Here is a 15,078-nt window from a genome sequence, read left to right as displayed (position 1 = left end):
TGATTTTATGTCAACTTCTAGCATAAATGAATGTGCATATACATTTACTTTGTCAAGCATACTTCTTCACAACCCTTTTCAGGCACCTGTCGACAATTGGATCAACACTAAGCCGGGCGTATCATTAACAAGAATGAAATGAATGTATATGTGCAAATACATTTACTTTTTCAACTTACATATATACTCAACCGGCCGAAATTCAATTCCTTCAAGAACATAGTCAATGCTCGAGGAAGTGATCGTGAAGAGTGGCAAGAACTCAAACACAAAATCATATTCTCTTTTGCAGCTCGTAAATTGGCACAGTTCTATCATTTGCCATCCATCTTCTCTTGCAAGTGAAATACATAGATTTGAATAGTGACTCTCGGCACCCACTTTGAATTTAAAGGGTATATGCACCCCAGGATCCGCAACATTATGATTAAAGACAAGGTTTACAGCATATGTGACCTTTGGTGTCAAGAATCGAGTTCTTGCATTCACTTTGAAACCATTGTGCATTACTCCCTTCAAGACATGCATTCACTTTGAAACCATTGTGCATTACTCCCTTCAAGACATTTGTGAACCTACGTATATCACATTTCACTGATTTTTATTGAATTCGTAACTAAGAAGAAAATTTTGAAGATATTTATTGGGATATATATTAACTAATTAACCTTGAAATTTCTGTGTTGTCAGGTCTTAGTGAGTCTCCAGAGATGCATGATATTGCGGATATTACTTCACAGAGGAAGGGTTATTTGAGAACTCACAAATAAAAAAGAACGCGAGAACAATTATGGACCACTCATTTTCTTATATTTTCTCTCTCTTTCATTAAATAAGAAAATTCACCCAAATCATTTAAAATGTTCTATTTCACAAACCGTAAATCGTTAGACGAAACAAAAAGCATGGGTAGTCTTAAAATTTCGTCCTCTTTCATTAGAGATCCAATTCGATATAATTTTGACGACTTTTTAATTTTTGTTTTTTTTCCCCATCGCGTTCATCCTATACATGTGTAGGTTCATCCTACACATGTGTAAGATCATTGTTTCCACATGTAAATTAGTAAATGAACATATGTACACAACAATGAAGGTCAAGGGCGGAGCCCGTCAATCCATGGCAGAGCCATGGTAGCCAAGGACAGAGCCCGTCAGTCCATGGCGGAGGAATAGCGGCTAAGGGCGGAGCCCGTTAGGTAGATCACCCCTCACTGGTCACCCCCTATGACCTATCACCCTCTATGACCTATCACCCTATGACCTATCACCTTCTATGACCTATCCCCCCCCCCCCCCACTAGCTTTTGTTTATGAATATCCTTAAGGGCGAAACCCGTTCCGAATAATAATTTTTGTTCAACCTACACATGTGTAAGTTCAACCTACACATGTGTAATTTATGTGTAACTACCAAAAAGAAAATGAAAATTAAAAAGTTGTCAAAAGTATATCGAATTAGATCTCTAATGAAAGAGGACGAATTTTTAAGACTACCCATGCTTTTTGTTTTGTCTAACGATTTACGGTTTGTGAGTTAGAACATTTTGAATAATTCGGGTGAATTTTATTATTTAATTAAAGAGAGAAAAAAGAAAAAAATGTGTGGTCCAGAATGGTTCTTGAGTCCTTTTTTTTAAAAGTTCTCAAAATAACTCACCTCTTCCTTCACAAACTTTTCCATTCTTATGCTTCGAAAGCCACTGTCAAGTGAAATACAAAGTACTGTAATACCTACACCATGCACGGAAACATAGTTTATTAGTTAAACATCCATTAATCTTTTGTATTTTAATGGTTTTTAACTTTAATATCAGCTAAGAAATCAATCTTATCCCTTATATTAGCTACAGTGTTTACCGTATTGCCATCTCCAACAAGAGCTCCTTCAGGAAATTGCATGAGAGGTTGGTTATTGGATGTGCTTGATATTGGAGATTTAGATACCACAAGCTTCTCTATACTCATCATATCTTCAAAATGCTCCTGTAAAATTGTTGTGTCGACTCTTTCAGTTTGAAAAAATTACATCGACAACTGTAACATGAGATACTGTAAAAAGGCATATAGACAGAACCGGCCTAATAGCAGTCTAGGGGTAAGCAGCCAATTTGAACCCCACTTTTCTAGGGTCTCCATATCTTGTAGAGTGGACTTAGTATTATGGATATTTAGGCTAATACTATTATAAAAACAGAAAAAATTAAATGACAACTGCTAATAAAAAAATCAATAACCCTTTGCCTTCAAAAGAAAAGGGTGTGGGTGTGAATGGAGGGGGCACGACATACCACAAGGAAAGCCAGTTGTCTTTTTTTGGCTTCAGGTACCTTTTTTTGGCTTTCTTTGTTTTGTATGCTAATGAGCTAGGCCTTCAAAATAGATCTCATTTTTTAAGGCCCCCAAAAATCTTAAGCCGCCACTACATATAGAAATACTTACTTGTTGTTGAAGTGCTATCTCGAGTTCTTTCATGACCTTGGCTATGGTTGGTCGCGCTTGAGGATCTTTCCTCACGCATTGATAAGCAATGGATGAAAATGTATCCAAAGAACCCGAGTACATTTGTCCCTTTAGATCAGGAAATATAATATCATCAAATCTCTGCTCATCATAGCTTTTTCTCCATGTAGGCACTAAGATTTTCATTTGCCCATTAACATATTCCCAGCAACTTCTTCCACATAGCACTTCAAACAACACCACTCCAAGAGAGTACACATCAGACTCTTTTGATAGGATGCCGGTCTCAATATATGCAGGATCACGATACCCAGGAGTACCAACAATATCATCAGAGATGGGATGAACTTGTAGTTCGTTACCCGTGACAACTTTTGACATTCCAAAGCCAGAAAGTTTAACAATCCATTTATCATTCAAAAGTATACTTGAGCTTTTAATGTCTTGGTGTACAACTCCTACTTTTGTCTCTGAAGGACCATGAAGGTAGTCCACTGCACGAGCTACCCCAACACATAGCTTCATGCGTTGGATCCATGTGAGATCAGAGCTATCTAGATGGTAATCAAGGCTCCTAAGAGATGCATACTCAAATACTAAGATCGACTCACCATGTTCGTTGCAAACTTTTAGAAGAGAAATGAGATTTTCATGTTTGTATCTGGAAAGCATTATGACCTCTTTCCAAAACTCAGCTTCCCCTTGCCCATATCTAGGATCTAATCTCTTAATAGCGACTTCTCTGTTTCCCACTGCAGATAGATTGAGTCCTGTGTATACTTGTCCAAACCCACTAAACCCGATAGCAAACTCCTCAGAAAAGTTGTCGGCGGCACGCTTTACCTCTTCTAAAGGGATTGTGAGGTGATGAAACTCATCCATGAATTTGTAGGAAATCGGTGTCTTGGCTACAATGGCTTGATGTTGAGAAGTATCCTGCAAATATATATATTTCGGGTCAACTATCAAACACTCAACTTCTATTGTTAAGAAGTTAGATCTCTGACTCTGATATTGCTTGATATAATATAGAACTTACTTGTTGATGAAGTGCAGTCTCAAGTTCTTTCATGATCTCTACCATTTTTGGTCTCTTTTTGAGATCTCTATCTAAACATTGATATGCGATGGCTGAAAATGTCAACAAAGACTCCTGGCCAATTTGTTCCTTTAGATCAGGAAAAATAATATCGCCTAGTCTATTTTCAACGTAACATTTTCTCCACTGATACACCAAAACTTTGCGCTGATCATTCTTATCATATACACAGCATAATCTGCCACACAATACTTCGAACAACACCACTCCGAAAGAGTACACATCACACTTTTTTGGATAGGACTCCTGGTGTACCTACAGCATTAGACACAACATACGAATGTGGTTGGTTCTCGGAACCACTTTTTGATAGACCAAAATCAGAAACTATTGCGATCCAATTATCATCCAAAAGGATATTTGAGCTTTTGACATCTCGATGAAGAACCGTGTGTTGCATCTCCCTTGGATCATGAAGATAGGCAATTCCACTTGCAGCCCCAATACATATCTCGAGGCATTGGGTCCAAGTGAGCTTGGGGTCACCTAGATGGCGATCAAGACTCCCATGAGATGCATGCTTGTATGCAAGGATTCTCTCTTTATCTTCACTGCAAAAACGTAAGAGAGTGGCCAAATTTTTATGTTGTAACTCAGAAAGCATTGTGATTTCCTTCCAAAACTCTGCATCCCCGTGTCCATGTTTACGATCTAAGCGTTCAATGGCTACCATTGTTGGTCCCTCCTTGAGTAAGAGTTCACCTTTGTACAATGTACACCTCTCCAAACCCACCAGTTCCGATGGGCTTATTACGGAAATAGTTTGTGGCCTCCTGTATAACTTTTAGTTCAATTTTGAGGTGTTTATGATCATCCAGGTAAGAAGACATATAAATTTAATAACTTTTAGTTTATTAAATTTTTCAGTTTCTTTCTCATAATTCCTACTATAAATTGAGATATAAGTCTTATTATTCAAAAGTTTTGATCAATATATGAGTTTTGTTTTTCCTCCCTATACACAAGCGTGTGTGAAATTTCCTAATTTTCAGTATTCTCTTGTGAATCAACGAATTTTAGAAGAGTTGTTCCTGGCATTCCTTTGAATCAACAGGTTCGACAATCTATCCAAATAATTGTTTCTGGGTATACTTAGAATCAACAAGATCAATTAGTTTATCCTTTTTTCTCGCTGCATCAGTTGGTAACAGAGCCAAATATCCTGATCAAGATGTTTTCTAATGACGATATCATTTATGATCATCCACCCGTGTTTGATGAATACGATGATGATGACTGGTACTTTGTTTTTACCCGTGGTGATCCGACGTTATCAGGTGAAAAACTCGAAGGTGGTGGTGGAATGGATGGAGGCGATATAGTGATTTGTGGCCTTGAGGTGATTACGAGTGGTGATTTTCAGAATATGGAAGTATTCATATTTCAGCCGCTAATTATGGAAAATGTGAATGTTGAATTACACAAGTTTTTTGAAGTTGAAAGGGCTGAAGCAACTCAATTTGTGATATCTGCCTTTCAACGTTCAGAGAAGTTCGTATCCATGAGTTTCAAGAATAAGGTGATAAAAGGAGACAAGTCTACATTTATTACTATTGAGAAACATGACAGTAAACCAATTTCAAAAAAACGATCTGACATCCCATTCAACCCGGGTGGTTTGATCCGAAGGAAAACTCGAGGGCGAGTTTTTTTTTCAAGAAGGGGAGAATGTTGACGGTCAAGTTTAAGAATTATATGGGGTTTTGCTCATAAATATTTTTGGGTGTTTTGAATAATTAGTAGGTGAAGAGTTTATGATATTAATTACTTTTGCCTATATAATGGGATGTAAGTCTTCTTAGTAATCAGTTTTGATGATGATATGAAAATATAATTTTTATCTCTATTCACAAGTGTGTTTAGTGTGTGAAAACCCCTAATTTTCGGTATTCTCTTGAATCAATGAATTTTAGAAGAATTATTTCCGGGTATTTTTAGAATCATGATCAATTAGTTTATCCTTTTTTCTTGCTGCATCAGAATCCATGTTGAATTCGAATAATTTCGATCATTTACCCCAAAACGTTCCGGCCTACCAAATAACCACTAGAAGTTTACAACTTATAAATTTAAGTAATATGGACAAGTTTTTCATACACTAAAAAACATTATAGTAACATGTTGATTAACTGGTAGGCCTTTAGAGCAGGCCAAACTCAAGAGATTCAAGAGAGAAGACCTGGGGTAATTTTTTCTAATATCATTCAATGCAAATTACAAGAATATGAATATGCAAGCTAGCCTATAACAATGGAGAAAAACAAAAACATTATTATAATCCTTGATGCAGTATATTCGGACTACTATTCCTAAAATGAGTAGCCAAGCAGGCTTCTTCATAACCCTTTTCAAGCGCCTGTCAATTGGATCAACAAGATTGAAATGAATGTATATGTGCAAATACATTTATTTTATCAATTTACATACTCAACAGGCCGAAATTCAATTCCTTCAAGAACATACTCAATGTTTGAGGAAGTGATTTTGAAGAGTGGCAAGAACTCAAACCCAAAATCATTTTCTCTTTTGTAGCTTGTAAATTGGTACAGTTCTATCATTTGCCATCCATCTTTTCTTGCATGTGTAATACATGGATTTGAATAATGACTCTCTGTATCCATTCTAAATTTAAAGGGTATATGTGTCCCAGGATCTGCAGCATTATGATTAAAGACAAGGCTTACGGTGTATGTGACCTTTGGCGACAAGAATTGAGTTCTTGCCTTCACTTTAAAACCATTATTGTGCATACCTCCCCTCAAGACATTTGCAAACCTATATATATCATATCACATTTCATTGATTTATATAAAGTTTGTCATTAAGAAGCAATTTGTTAAGATATTTATTAAGAGTTATATTAACTAACCTTGAAATTTCCGTGCTGTCAGGTATAAGTGAGTCACCAGAGATGCATGATAATGCAGATAATGTTTCACTAACTTTTCCATTCTTATGCTTTGAAAGCCACTGTCAAGTGAGCATATTGATGATCAGTTCACTACGAAACAAGGGATACAAAGTAATACGCATGCCGTGCACGGAATAGCATCAGTTAATCTTTTGTATTTGAATGGTTCTTAACTTTTAAAAATTAGTTAAGAAATCAATCTTAGCCCTTAGATCACGGGGGGGAAAAATAAATAAAATAAAAAATAATAACCTTAGATTCAATAATCATATATATATGTCAAAATATGCATACTTTTGTGCTTGTTTGTATTACAAACCATTTTGAACATCCATCTTTTGATAAAATGTAAATTGGTTTCAAACAAATCCATCCGTATGGGCTATGGCAATAAATGAAATAAATGAATAAAGTAAACTACTATACAATGATCATACTATTAACAACAGTGTTTACCGTATTGCCATCTTTTACAAGAATTCCTTCAGGAAATTGCTTGAGAGGTATCCGCATAATTTCTTCAAAATGCTCCTGTAAAATTGTTGTGCAACTCTTTCAGTCTATTACTAATTGTTTAAGATGAGAGACTGTAATTCAACATATAGAAATGCTTACTTGTTGTTGAAGTGCTATCTCGAGTTCTTTCATGACCTCGGCCATGGTTGGTCGTTGTTGAGGATCTTTCCTCACGCATTGATAAGCAATGGATGAAAACCTATCTAAAGAACCTGAGTACATATGTCTCAGTAGAGCAGGAAATATAATATCTTCTAATCTTTGCTCTTCATAGCTTTTTCTCCATGTAGGCACTAAAATTTTCATTTGCCCATTAATATATTCGTAGCAAATTCTCCCACACATCACTTCAAACAACACCACGCCAAATGAGTACACATCAGACGCTTTTGATAGGATGCCTGTCTCAAAATATGCCGGATCACAATACCCAGGAGTACCAACAATATCATCAGAGTTGGGATGATTTTGTAGTTCTTTACCCGTGACAACTTTTGACATTTCAAAACCAGAAAGTTTAACATTCCATATATCTTTTAAAAGTATGTTTAAGCTATTAATATGTTGGTGTACAACTCCTGCTTGTGTCTCTGAAGGACCGTGAAGGTAGTTCAGCGCGCGAGCAACCCCGAGACATATCATCACTCTTTTGATCCATGTGAGGTGAGGGTTACCTAGATTGCGATCGAGGCTCCCAAGAGATGCAAACTCAAATACTATGATGAACTCACCATGTTCGTGGCAAACTTTTAAGAGAGAGACAATATTTTCATGTTTGTATCTGGAAAGCATTATGACCTCTTTCCAAAACTCAGCTTCCCCTTGCCCGAATTCACGATCAAATCTCTTAATGGTGACTTTTTCTTTTCCCACTGCTAGATTGAGTTTTCCTTTGTATACTTTTCCAAAACCACCACCCCAAATCATATGAAGTTTTGAAAAGTAGTCGGTGGCACTATTTAGCTCATTCAAACTGATTTTAAGGTAATTAAACTCTTCTATGAATTTGGAGGACATGGGTGTCTTGGCCACAATGGCTTGATGTTGAGAAGTATCCTACAAAATATATTTCGTGTCAATTGTACTACTCAACTTCTATTGTTTAGAAATTAGATCAGACTCTGTAATATTGATCGACATGATATAGAACTTACTTGGTGATGAAGTGCAATCACAAGTTTTTTCAGGATCTCTACCATATTTGGTCTCTTTTTGTGATCTCTATCTAAACATTGATATGCAATGGCTGAAATGTCAACAAAGATTCCTGACCGATTTGTTCCATCAGATCAGGAAAAATAATATCGCCTAGTCTATTTTCAATGTAACATTTTCTCCACCAATTCACCAAAATTCTTTTGAGCTGATTGTTATCATATACGCAGCATAATCTGCCGCACAATACTTCGAACAACACCACTCCAAAAGAGTACACATCACACTCTTTTGAAAGGATACCTGTCTCAAAATATTCTGGATCACAATATCCTGGTGTACCTACAACATTAGACACAAGATATGAACGTGGTTGGTTAGCGGGACCAACTTTTGATAGACCAAAATCAGAAACTATTGCGGCCCATTTATCATCCAGAAGGATATTTGAGCTTTTGATATCTCGATGAAGAATTCTGTGTTGCGTCTTCCTTGGATCATGAAGATAGGCAATTCCACTTGCAGCCTCAATACATATCTTGAGGCGTTGAGTCCAAGTGAGCTTAGGGTCACCTAGATGGTGATCAAGACTCCCATTTGATGCATACTTGTATACAAGGATTCTCTCTTTATCCTCACTGCAAAAATGTAAGAGAGTGGCCAAATTCTCATGTTGTAACTCAGAAAGCATAATGATTTCCTTCCAAAACTCCGCATCCCCCTGTCCGTGTTTACGATCTAAGCGTTTAATGGCATCCATTGTTGGTCCCTCCTTGAGTAAGAGTTCACCTTTGTACACATCCCCAAACCCACCAATTCCGATGGGCTTATCACGGAAATAGTCTGTGGCCTCCTGTATAACTTTTAGTTCAATTTTGAGGTGTTTATGATCATCCAGGTAAGAAGACATTGTTATATCTATAATAGAAATAAAACCACAAAATAAGAAATGAAAGCACTACAAGCAACTCAATAGACAGCCTGACCCCTAACTTTATATTTTTGTAATTTTGTATGAAAGTATTCAAGCCTTATTGCAACCCTAACAAAGAAAAATTTAATCTTTTTGGTCCAGGATAATACTAGATCTGGTTGTGAAAGGCGAACACCTTTTTGTCCTACACCCACAAACATTATTATTATTATCATATGTTAGTTCTGTACAATCATTTGAAGTAGTAACTATATATGGATAGAATTGTAGCAAGTATAATTGATGCACAACAACTTCAAACTACTATCTCCATCAAAATTTATTAACTGATGCACATTCGAATAGTTTGTGATTAATGCTTAATATTGTATCTAGTTATACCCTGAAATATGTCATATATACAGTGGCAGATTCAGGACACATATTGACCCATTGATGTAGGCTCAAGCCCAACTATTGAAAATCAGGCCTTTTTGTTTTTAGAAAATCAAGACAAAAGAGGCCTCCACAAAAATGGGCATAACTTTTGCTAGAGGGCTCCGTTTTGGGCGTATGACCAGTCAAAACGACCGCAGAAACGAGACGCATCAAGTTGCAAACCACCAGCGGTTTGGTTGACCTTCGAGCCCCAAAACGGCATTTTTCTATGAGTTTTGGACCATTTTATATGTTTTTTCGGGTTTTTAGATTTTCTTTTTGTTATAACTTTCGGCGCACTTATGTTTTGAGGCCCATTCGAAATTTGCAGCACTATTTATATGTATCAGAACATGGGAAAGTGATCAGTTTATGTTGAATCAAAAATTCATTTTTTTCCTCTTACACATGAGCGTGTTTGTGTGAAAAACCCTAAATTTCGGTATTCTTTTTAGAATCAACGAATTTTAGAAGAATTGTTTCTGGGTATTCGTAAAATCAACAGTTGCAATTGTTTATCTTTATTCCGTCTACGTCACCCATATTACATGTAGCCTAATTTGCTAAGACCCATAACACAATTTAGCAAAGAATTACACTCTTTTGGTATATAAATTACACTTAGTGAGCCGAGTGGATCCACAGCCCGGGCCAGGAAGATCTGCCATTGTATATGTACACACCTTTATATATTGCTATATCGTGTATACCCAACTTTCAGATATTGCTATTATACGCGGTTAAGTTCATATTTTTGTTGGATGTGACAACTTATACATGACAACTTATATGTGAATAAAACATGAGCAAAAAGTACCTGAAAATGCGCACTTATAATAACAAAGTTTAGATATACAGTAAAACCCTTTCACGTGTGCAAGTGCAACAACCAACAAGGAGATCGTGCAGCAGGCCAGAGATAATGGTTTTGTATTAGATTGATCACTAAATTCTGAAGAGATCTAACTGGAGAGCTTGAGTCAACGCGGGTAAGAAACATACAGAAAGTTATGTAATATAAATGAGGGTTATAATATTAGGACAATTGTGTCGAATAACTGCATGTTAGAACTGGTTTTTATACCGTAGTAAACTTGATGTGTTGGCTATTAAGTACATTATGTTAAGTCGCCTTTGTATTGTATTTTATATTGATTTTTGATGGTGGTAGGTGATCCACCATTTTTATATAACAATTTAATCCACCAAATAAAAATGTTGACTATTTTCTCCTTACTTAAGTCAACCTAACAACTTGGTATTAAGAAAAGTGAAATAAATGCATACAAGTAAATAGTATATATTTGGTCAATTTACATGTTTCTAAGAGATCGGTAGGACGCATAATTGATACTTGTTCGACCCGCATAGTAGCCGGACACAGCAGACAGGTATTTCTTCTTTTCAGATTCTCGGCAGACAGATATGATTTTCTAAACATTTCTCATTTTTCGTCTTGCAATCCTTTGTAGCCGGAGGTCCCTATGGAAGCAGTCTCTCTACCTTTGTGTAGAGGTAAGACTGTCTACAACTTACCTCCCTCATACCCCGCGTAGGGACTAGGTCCTGTTGTTGTTGTTGGTCAATTTACATACTCAACGGGTAGAAATTCAACCCTTCAAGAAAATACTCGACCCTTGAGGAAGTTTTGTTTAGGAACAGTGGTAAGAACTCAATTCCGAAATCATGTTCTTTTCTGCAACTTGTAAATTGACATAGTTCTATCATTAACCATCCATCTTCTCTCACGTATGCTCTGCCTGAATTGGAATAATGCGTCTCTACATCGAATTTAAATTTAAAGGGTAGATATACTGATCCATACTCAACCGGCCGAAATTCATTTATTTTGTCAACAAGACTGAAATGAATGTATATGTGCAAATACATCTATTTTGTCAACTTACATACTCAACGGGCCGAAATTCAATTCCTTCAACAACATACTCAATGCTTGAGGAAGTGATTGTGAAGAGTGGCAAGAACTCAAACCCAATATCATTTTCTCTTTTGTCGCTTGTAAATTGGCATAGTTCTATCATTTGCCATCCATCTTCTCTTGCATGTGTAATACATAGATTTGAATAATGACTCTCTGTATCCATTTTGAACTTAAAGGGTATATGTCGTGTCCCAAGATCCGCAGCATTATGATTAAAGACAAGACTTACGGCGTATGTGACCTTTGGCGACAAGAATTGAGTTCTTGCCTTCACTTTGAAACCATTTTGTATACCTCCCCTCAAGACATTTGCGAACCTACATATATCATAGTCACACAGATACATATAACATATCACATTTCATTGATTTATATAAAGTTTGTAATTAAGAAGCAATTTGTGAAGATATTTATTAAGAGTTATATTAACTAACCTTGAATTTTCGGTGCTATCAGGTATGAGTGAGTCCCCAGAGATGCATAATAATGCAGATATTATTTCACAAACTTTTCCATTCTTATGCTTTGAAAGCCACTGTCAAGTGAACATATTGATGACCAGTTAACTAAAAAACAGGGAATACAAAGTAATCCTTATGCCGTGCATAGAAACATAGTTTATCAGTTAAACATTAATTAATCTTTTGTATTTAAATGGTTCTTAACTTTAATATTAGCTAAGAAATCAATCTTAACTCTTGTATCAGAAAAATGAAAAATTAGTTCAAGAATTAAATGTCAAAACATTCAAGCTCTTGTGCTATTTTGTATTATAACATGTGATTACAAAACATTTGAACACCCATCTTTTAATCATTTGCAAATTGGTTTCAAATGAACATCCATGTGTGATATGTGATTTTTGATAATGTAATCCTTTAAATGAATGAACTCTGCATAGGTTCGCTTCTTCATAAAATTTAGATATAAATGTTACCTTTTAATGGAGTTTGCCCATAAAACTAAAAATAACTAAACTAAACTACAATTATTCTATTAACAACAGTGTACCGTATTGCCATCTCCAACAAGAACTCCTTCAGGAAACTGCATGAGAGGTTGGTTATTGGATGCGCTTGATATCAGAGATCTAGATACCACAAGATTTTCTATACTCATCATTTCTTCAAAATGCTCCTGTAAAATTGTTGTATCGACTCTTTCAGTCTATTACTAATTACTAATTGTTATGAAAACGACTTCTACACCTGTAACAAACAGCATATAGATATACTTGTTGTTGAAGTGCTACCTCGAGTTCTTTCATGACCTTGGCGATGGTTGGTCGTTCTTGTGGATCTTTCCTCACGCATTGATAAGCAATGGATGAAAACGTATCTAAAGAACCCGAGTACATTTGTCCCTTTAGATCAGAAAATATAATATCATCTAATCTCTGCTCTTCATAGCTTTTTCTCCATGTAGGAACTAAAATTTTCATTTGCCCATTAATATATTCGTAGCAAATTTTCCCACACAGCACTTCAAACAACACCACGCCAAATGAGTACACATCAGACGCTTTTGATAGGATGCCTGTCTCAAAATATGCCGGATCACAATACCCAGGAGTACCAACAATATCATCAGAGATGGGATGATTTTGTAGTTCGTTACCCGTGACAACTTTTGACATTCCAAAACCAGAAAGTTTAACATTCAATCTATCTATCAAAAGTATTTTTGAGCTTTTAATGTCTTGATGCACAACTCCTACTTGTTTCTCTGAAGGACCATGAAGATAGTTCAACGCACACGCAACCCCAAGACATAGCATCACGCGTTGGATCCATGTGAGATGAGTGCTGTTAAGATGGCAATCGAGGCTCATAAGAGATGCATACTCATATACTAAGATCGACTCTTCATGTTCGTTGCAAACTTTTATAAGAGAGAGAAGATTTTCATGTTTGTATCTGGAAAGCATCATGACGTCTTTCCAAAACTCAGCTTCCCCTTGCCCGTATCTACGATCTAATCTCTTAATAGCGACTATTCGGTTTCCAACTGCAGCTAGATTGAGTGCTCCTTTGTATACTTTCCCAAACCCACCAAAACCAATAACATTCTTGTCATTAAAGTTATTGGTGGCCCATTTTACCTCTTCCAAACAGATTTTGAGGTGCTGAAACTCTTCCATGAATCTGTAGGACATCGGTGTCTTGGCCACAATGGCTTGATGTTGAGAAGTATCCTGCAAAATATATTTCATGTTAATTGTCAACTAATCAACTCCGAAAAATTAGATCTCACTCTGTAATCTTGATTAATAATTATATATAACTTACTTGTTGAAGAAGTGCAATCCCAAGTTTATTCTGTATCTCTACCATATTTGGTCTTTTTGTGTGATCTCTATCTAAACATTGATATGCGATGGCTGAAAACGTCAACAAAGACTCCTGGCCAATTTGTTCCTTCAGATCAGGAAAGATAATGTCGCCCAATCTATTTTCAACATAACATTTTCTCCACTGCTGCACCAAAATGCTTTTGATCTGATTCTTATCATATACGCAGCATAATCTGCCACATAATACTTCAAACAACACCACCCCGAAAGAGTACACATCACACTCTTTTGATAGGATACCTGTCTCAAAATACACTGGATCACAATATCCCGGTGTACCTACAGCATTAGACACGACATATGAACGTGGTTGATTAGCGGGACCAATTTTTGATAGGCCAAAATCAGATACTATTGCAGTCCATTTATCATCCAAAAGGATATTTGAGCTTTTGATATCTCGATGAAGAACCCTGTGTTGCGTCTTCCTCGGATCATGAAGATAGGCAATTCCCTTTGCAGCCCCAATACATATCTTGAGACGTTGGGTCCAAGTGAGCCTAGTATCACTTAGATATTTATCAAGACTCCCAAGAGATGCATACTTGTATACAAGGATTCTCTCTTTATCCTCACTGCAAAACTGTAAGAGAGTGGCCAAATTTTCATGTTGCAACTCAGAAAGCATTGTGATTTCCTTCCAAAATTCCACATCTCCCTGTCCATTTTTACGATCTAAGCGTTTGATGGCAACCACTGTTGGTCCCTCCCGCAGAAAGAGTTCAGCTTTGTACACAACTCCAAACCCACCAATTCCGATTGGGCTATTACGGAAACAGTCTGTGGCCTCCTGTATAACTTTTAATTCAATTTTGAGGTGTTTATGATCATCCAAGTAAGACATTGTTAAACCTATAAAGGAAATGAAACCATAGAATAAGAAATGAAATCACTACAAGCAACTCGATACATGGCTTGAACCTAACTTTGTATGGAAGTTTTAGTTCTTTGGGACCAGGATAGAACTGGATCTGCAGCTTGTGCATGGCCAACACCTTTTGGTCCTACACTCACAAAGATTAGGAAATATTATCACATATATATGTTAGTTTTGTACAATCATACTAATCAGTAACTTATAAGCTACTATGAATAGAATATTAGCAAGTAATTGATGCTCAACTTTTTCAGCCAATCTCACTGGATACACATTAGATTAGTTTGTGAATGTTTATAAATGTATCTAATCGTAGCCTGAAATATGTCATATGTATTCACCTTTGTATCTAACTTCAAACATTGCTATTATATGTGTGTTCAGTTCGTATTCTTGTTAGATGTGGCAACTT

General features: G+C 36.3%; 2 protein-coding genes across 2 annotated transcripts; both read right to left on the bottom strand.

Annotated features, from left to right (window-relative positions):
• Positions 1-1,685: 1,685 nt before the first annotated feature.
• LOC122601655 (probable receptor-like protein kinase At2g39360) lies at positions 1,686-4,234 on the bottom strand. Its single transcript, XM_043774397.1, has 5 exons — positions 3,840-4,234; positions 3,502-3,739; positions 2,442-3,398; positions 1,860-1,985; positions 1,686-1,733 (listed from the first exon to the last, which is right to left on the bottom strand). Exons 1-5 carry the CDS (start codon positions 4,232-4,234, stop codon positions 1,686-1,688), a joined length of 1,764 nt encoding a protein of 587 aa, XP_043630332.1.
• Positions 4,235-10,727: 6,493 nt separating this feature from the next.
• LOC122600966 (dual specificity protein kinase zak2-like) lies at positions 10,728-14,736 on the bottom strand. The gene is made up of 5 exons (XM_043773744.1): positions 13,725-14,736; positions 12,671-13,630; positions 12,448-12,573; positions 11,871-11,971; positions 10,728-11,753 (listed from the first exon to the last, which is right to left on the bottom strand). The coding sequence occupies exons 1-5, from the start codon at positions 14,631-14,633 to the stop codon at positions 11,393-11,395; spliced, it is 2,457 nt and encodes an 818-aa protein (XP_043629679.1). The 5' UTR covers positions 14,634-14,736; the 3' UTR covers positions 10,728-11,392.
• Between the last annotated feature and the right edge of the window lie 342 nt (positions 14,737-15,078).

This window comes from Erigeron canadensis, chromosome 5 (assembly GCF_010389155.1).
Source record: "Erigeron canadensis isolate Cc75 chromosome 5, C_canadensis_v1, whole genome shotgun sequence".
Classification (NCBI taxonomy): domain Eukaryota; kingdom Viridiplantae; phylum Streptophyta; class Magnoliopsida; order Asterales; family Asteraceae; genus Erigeron; species Erigeron canadensis.
This window is presented reverse-complemented; position numbering and strand designations above follow the sequence as displayed.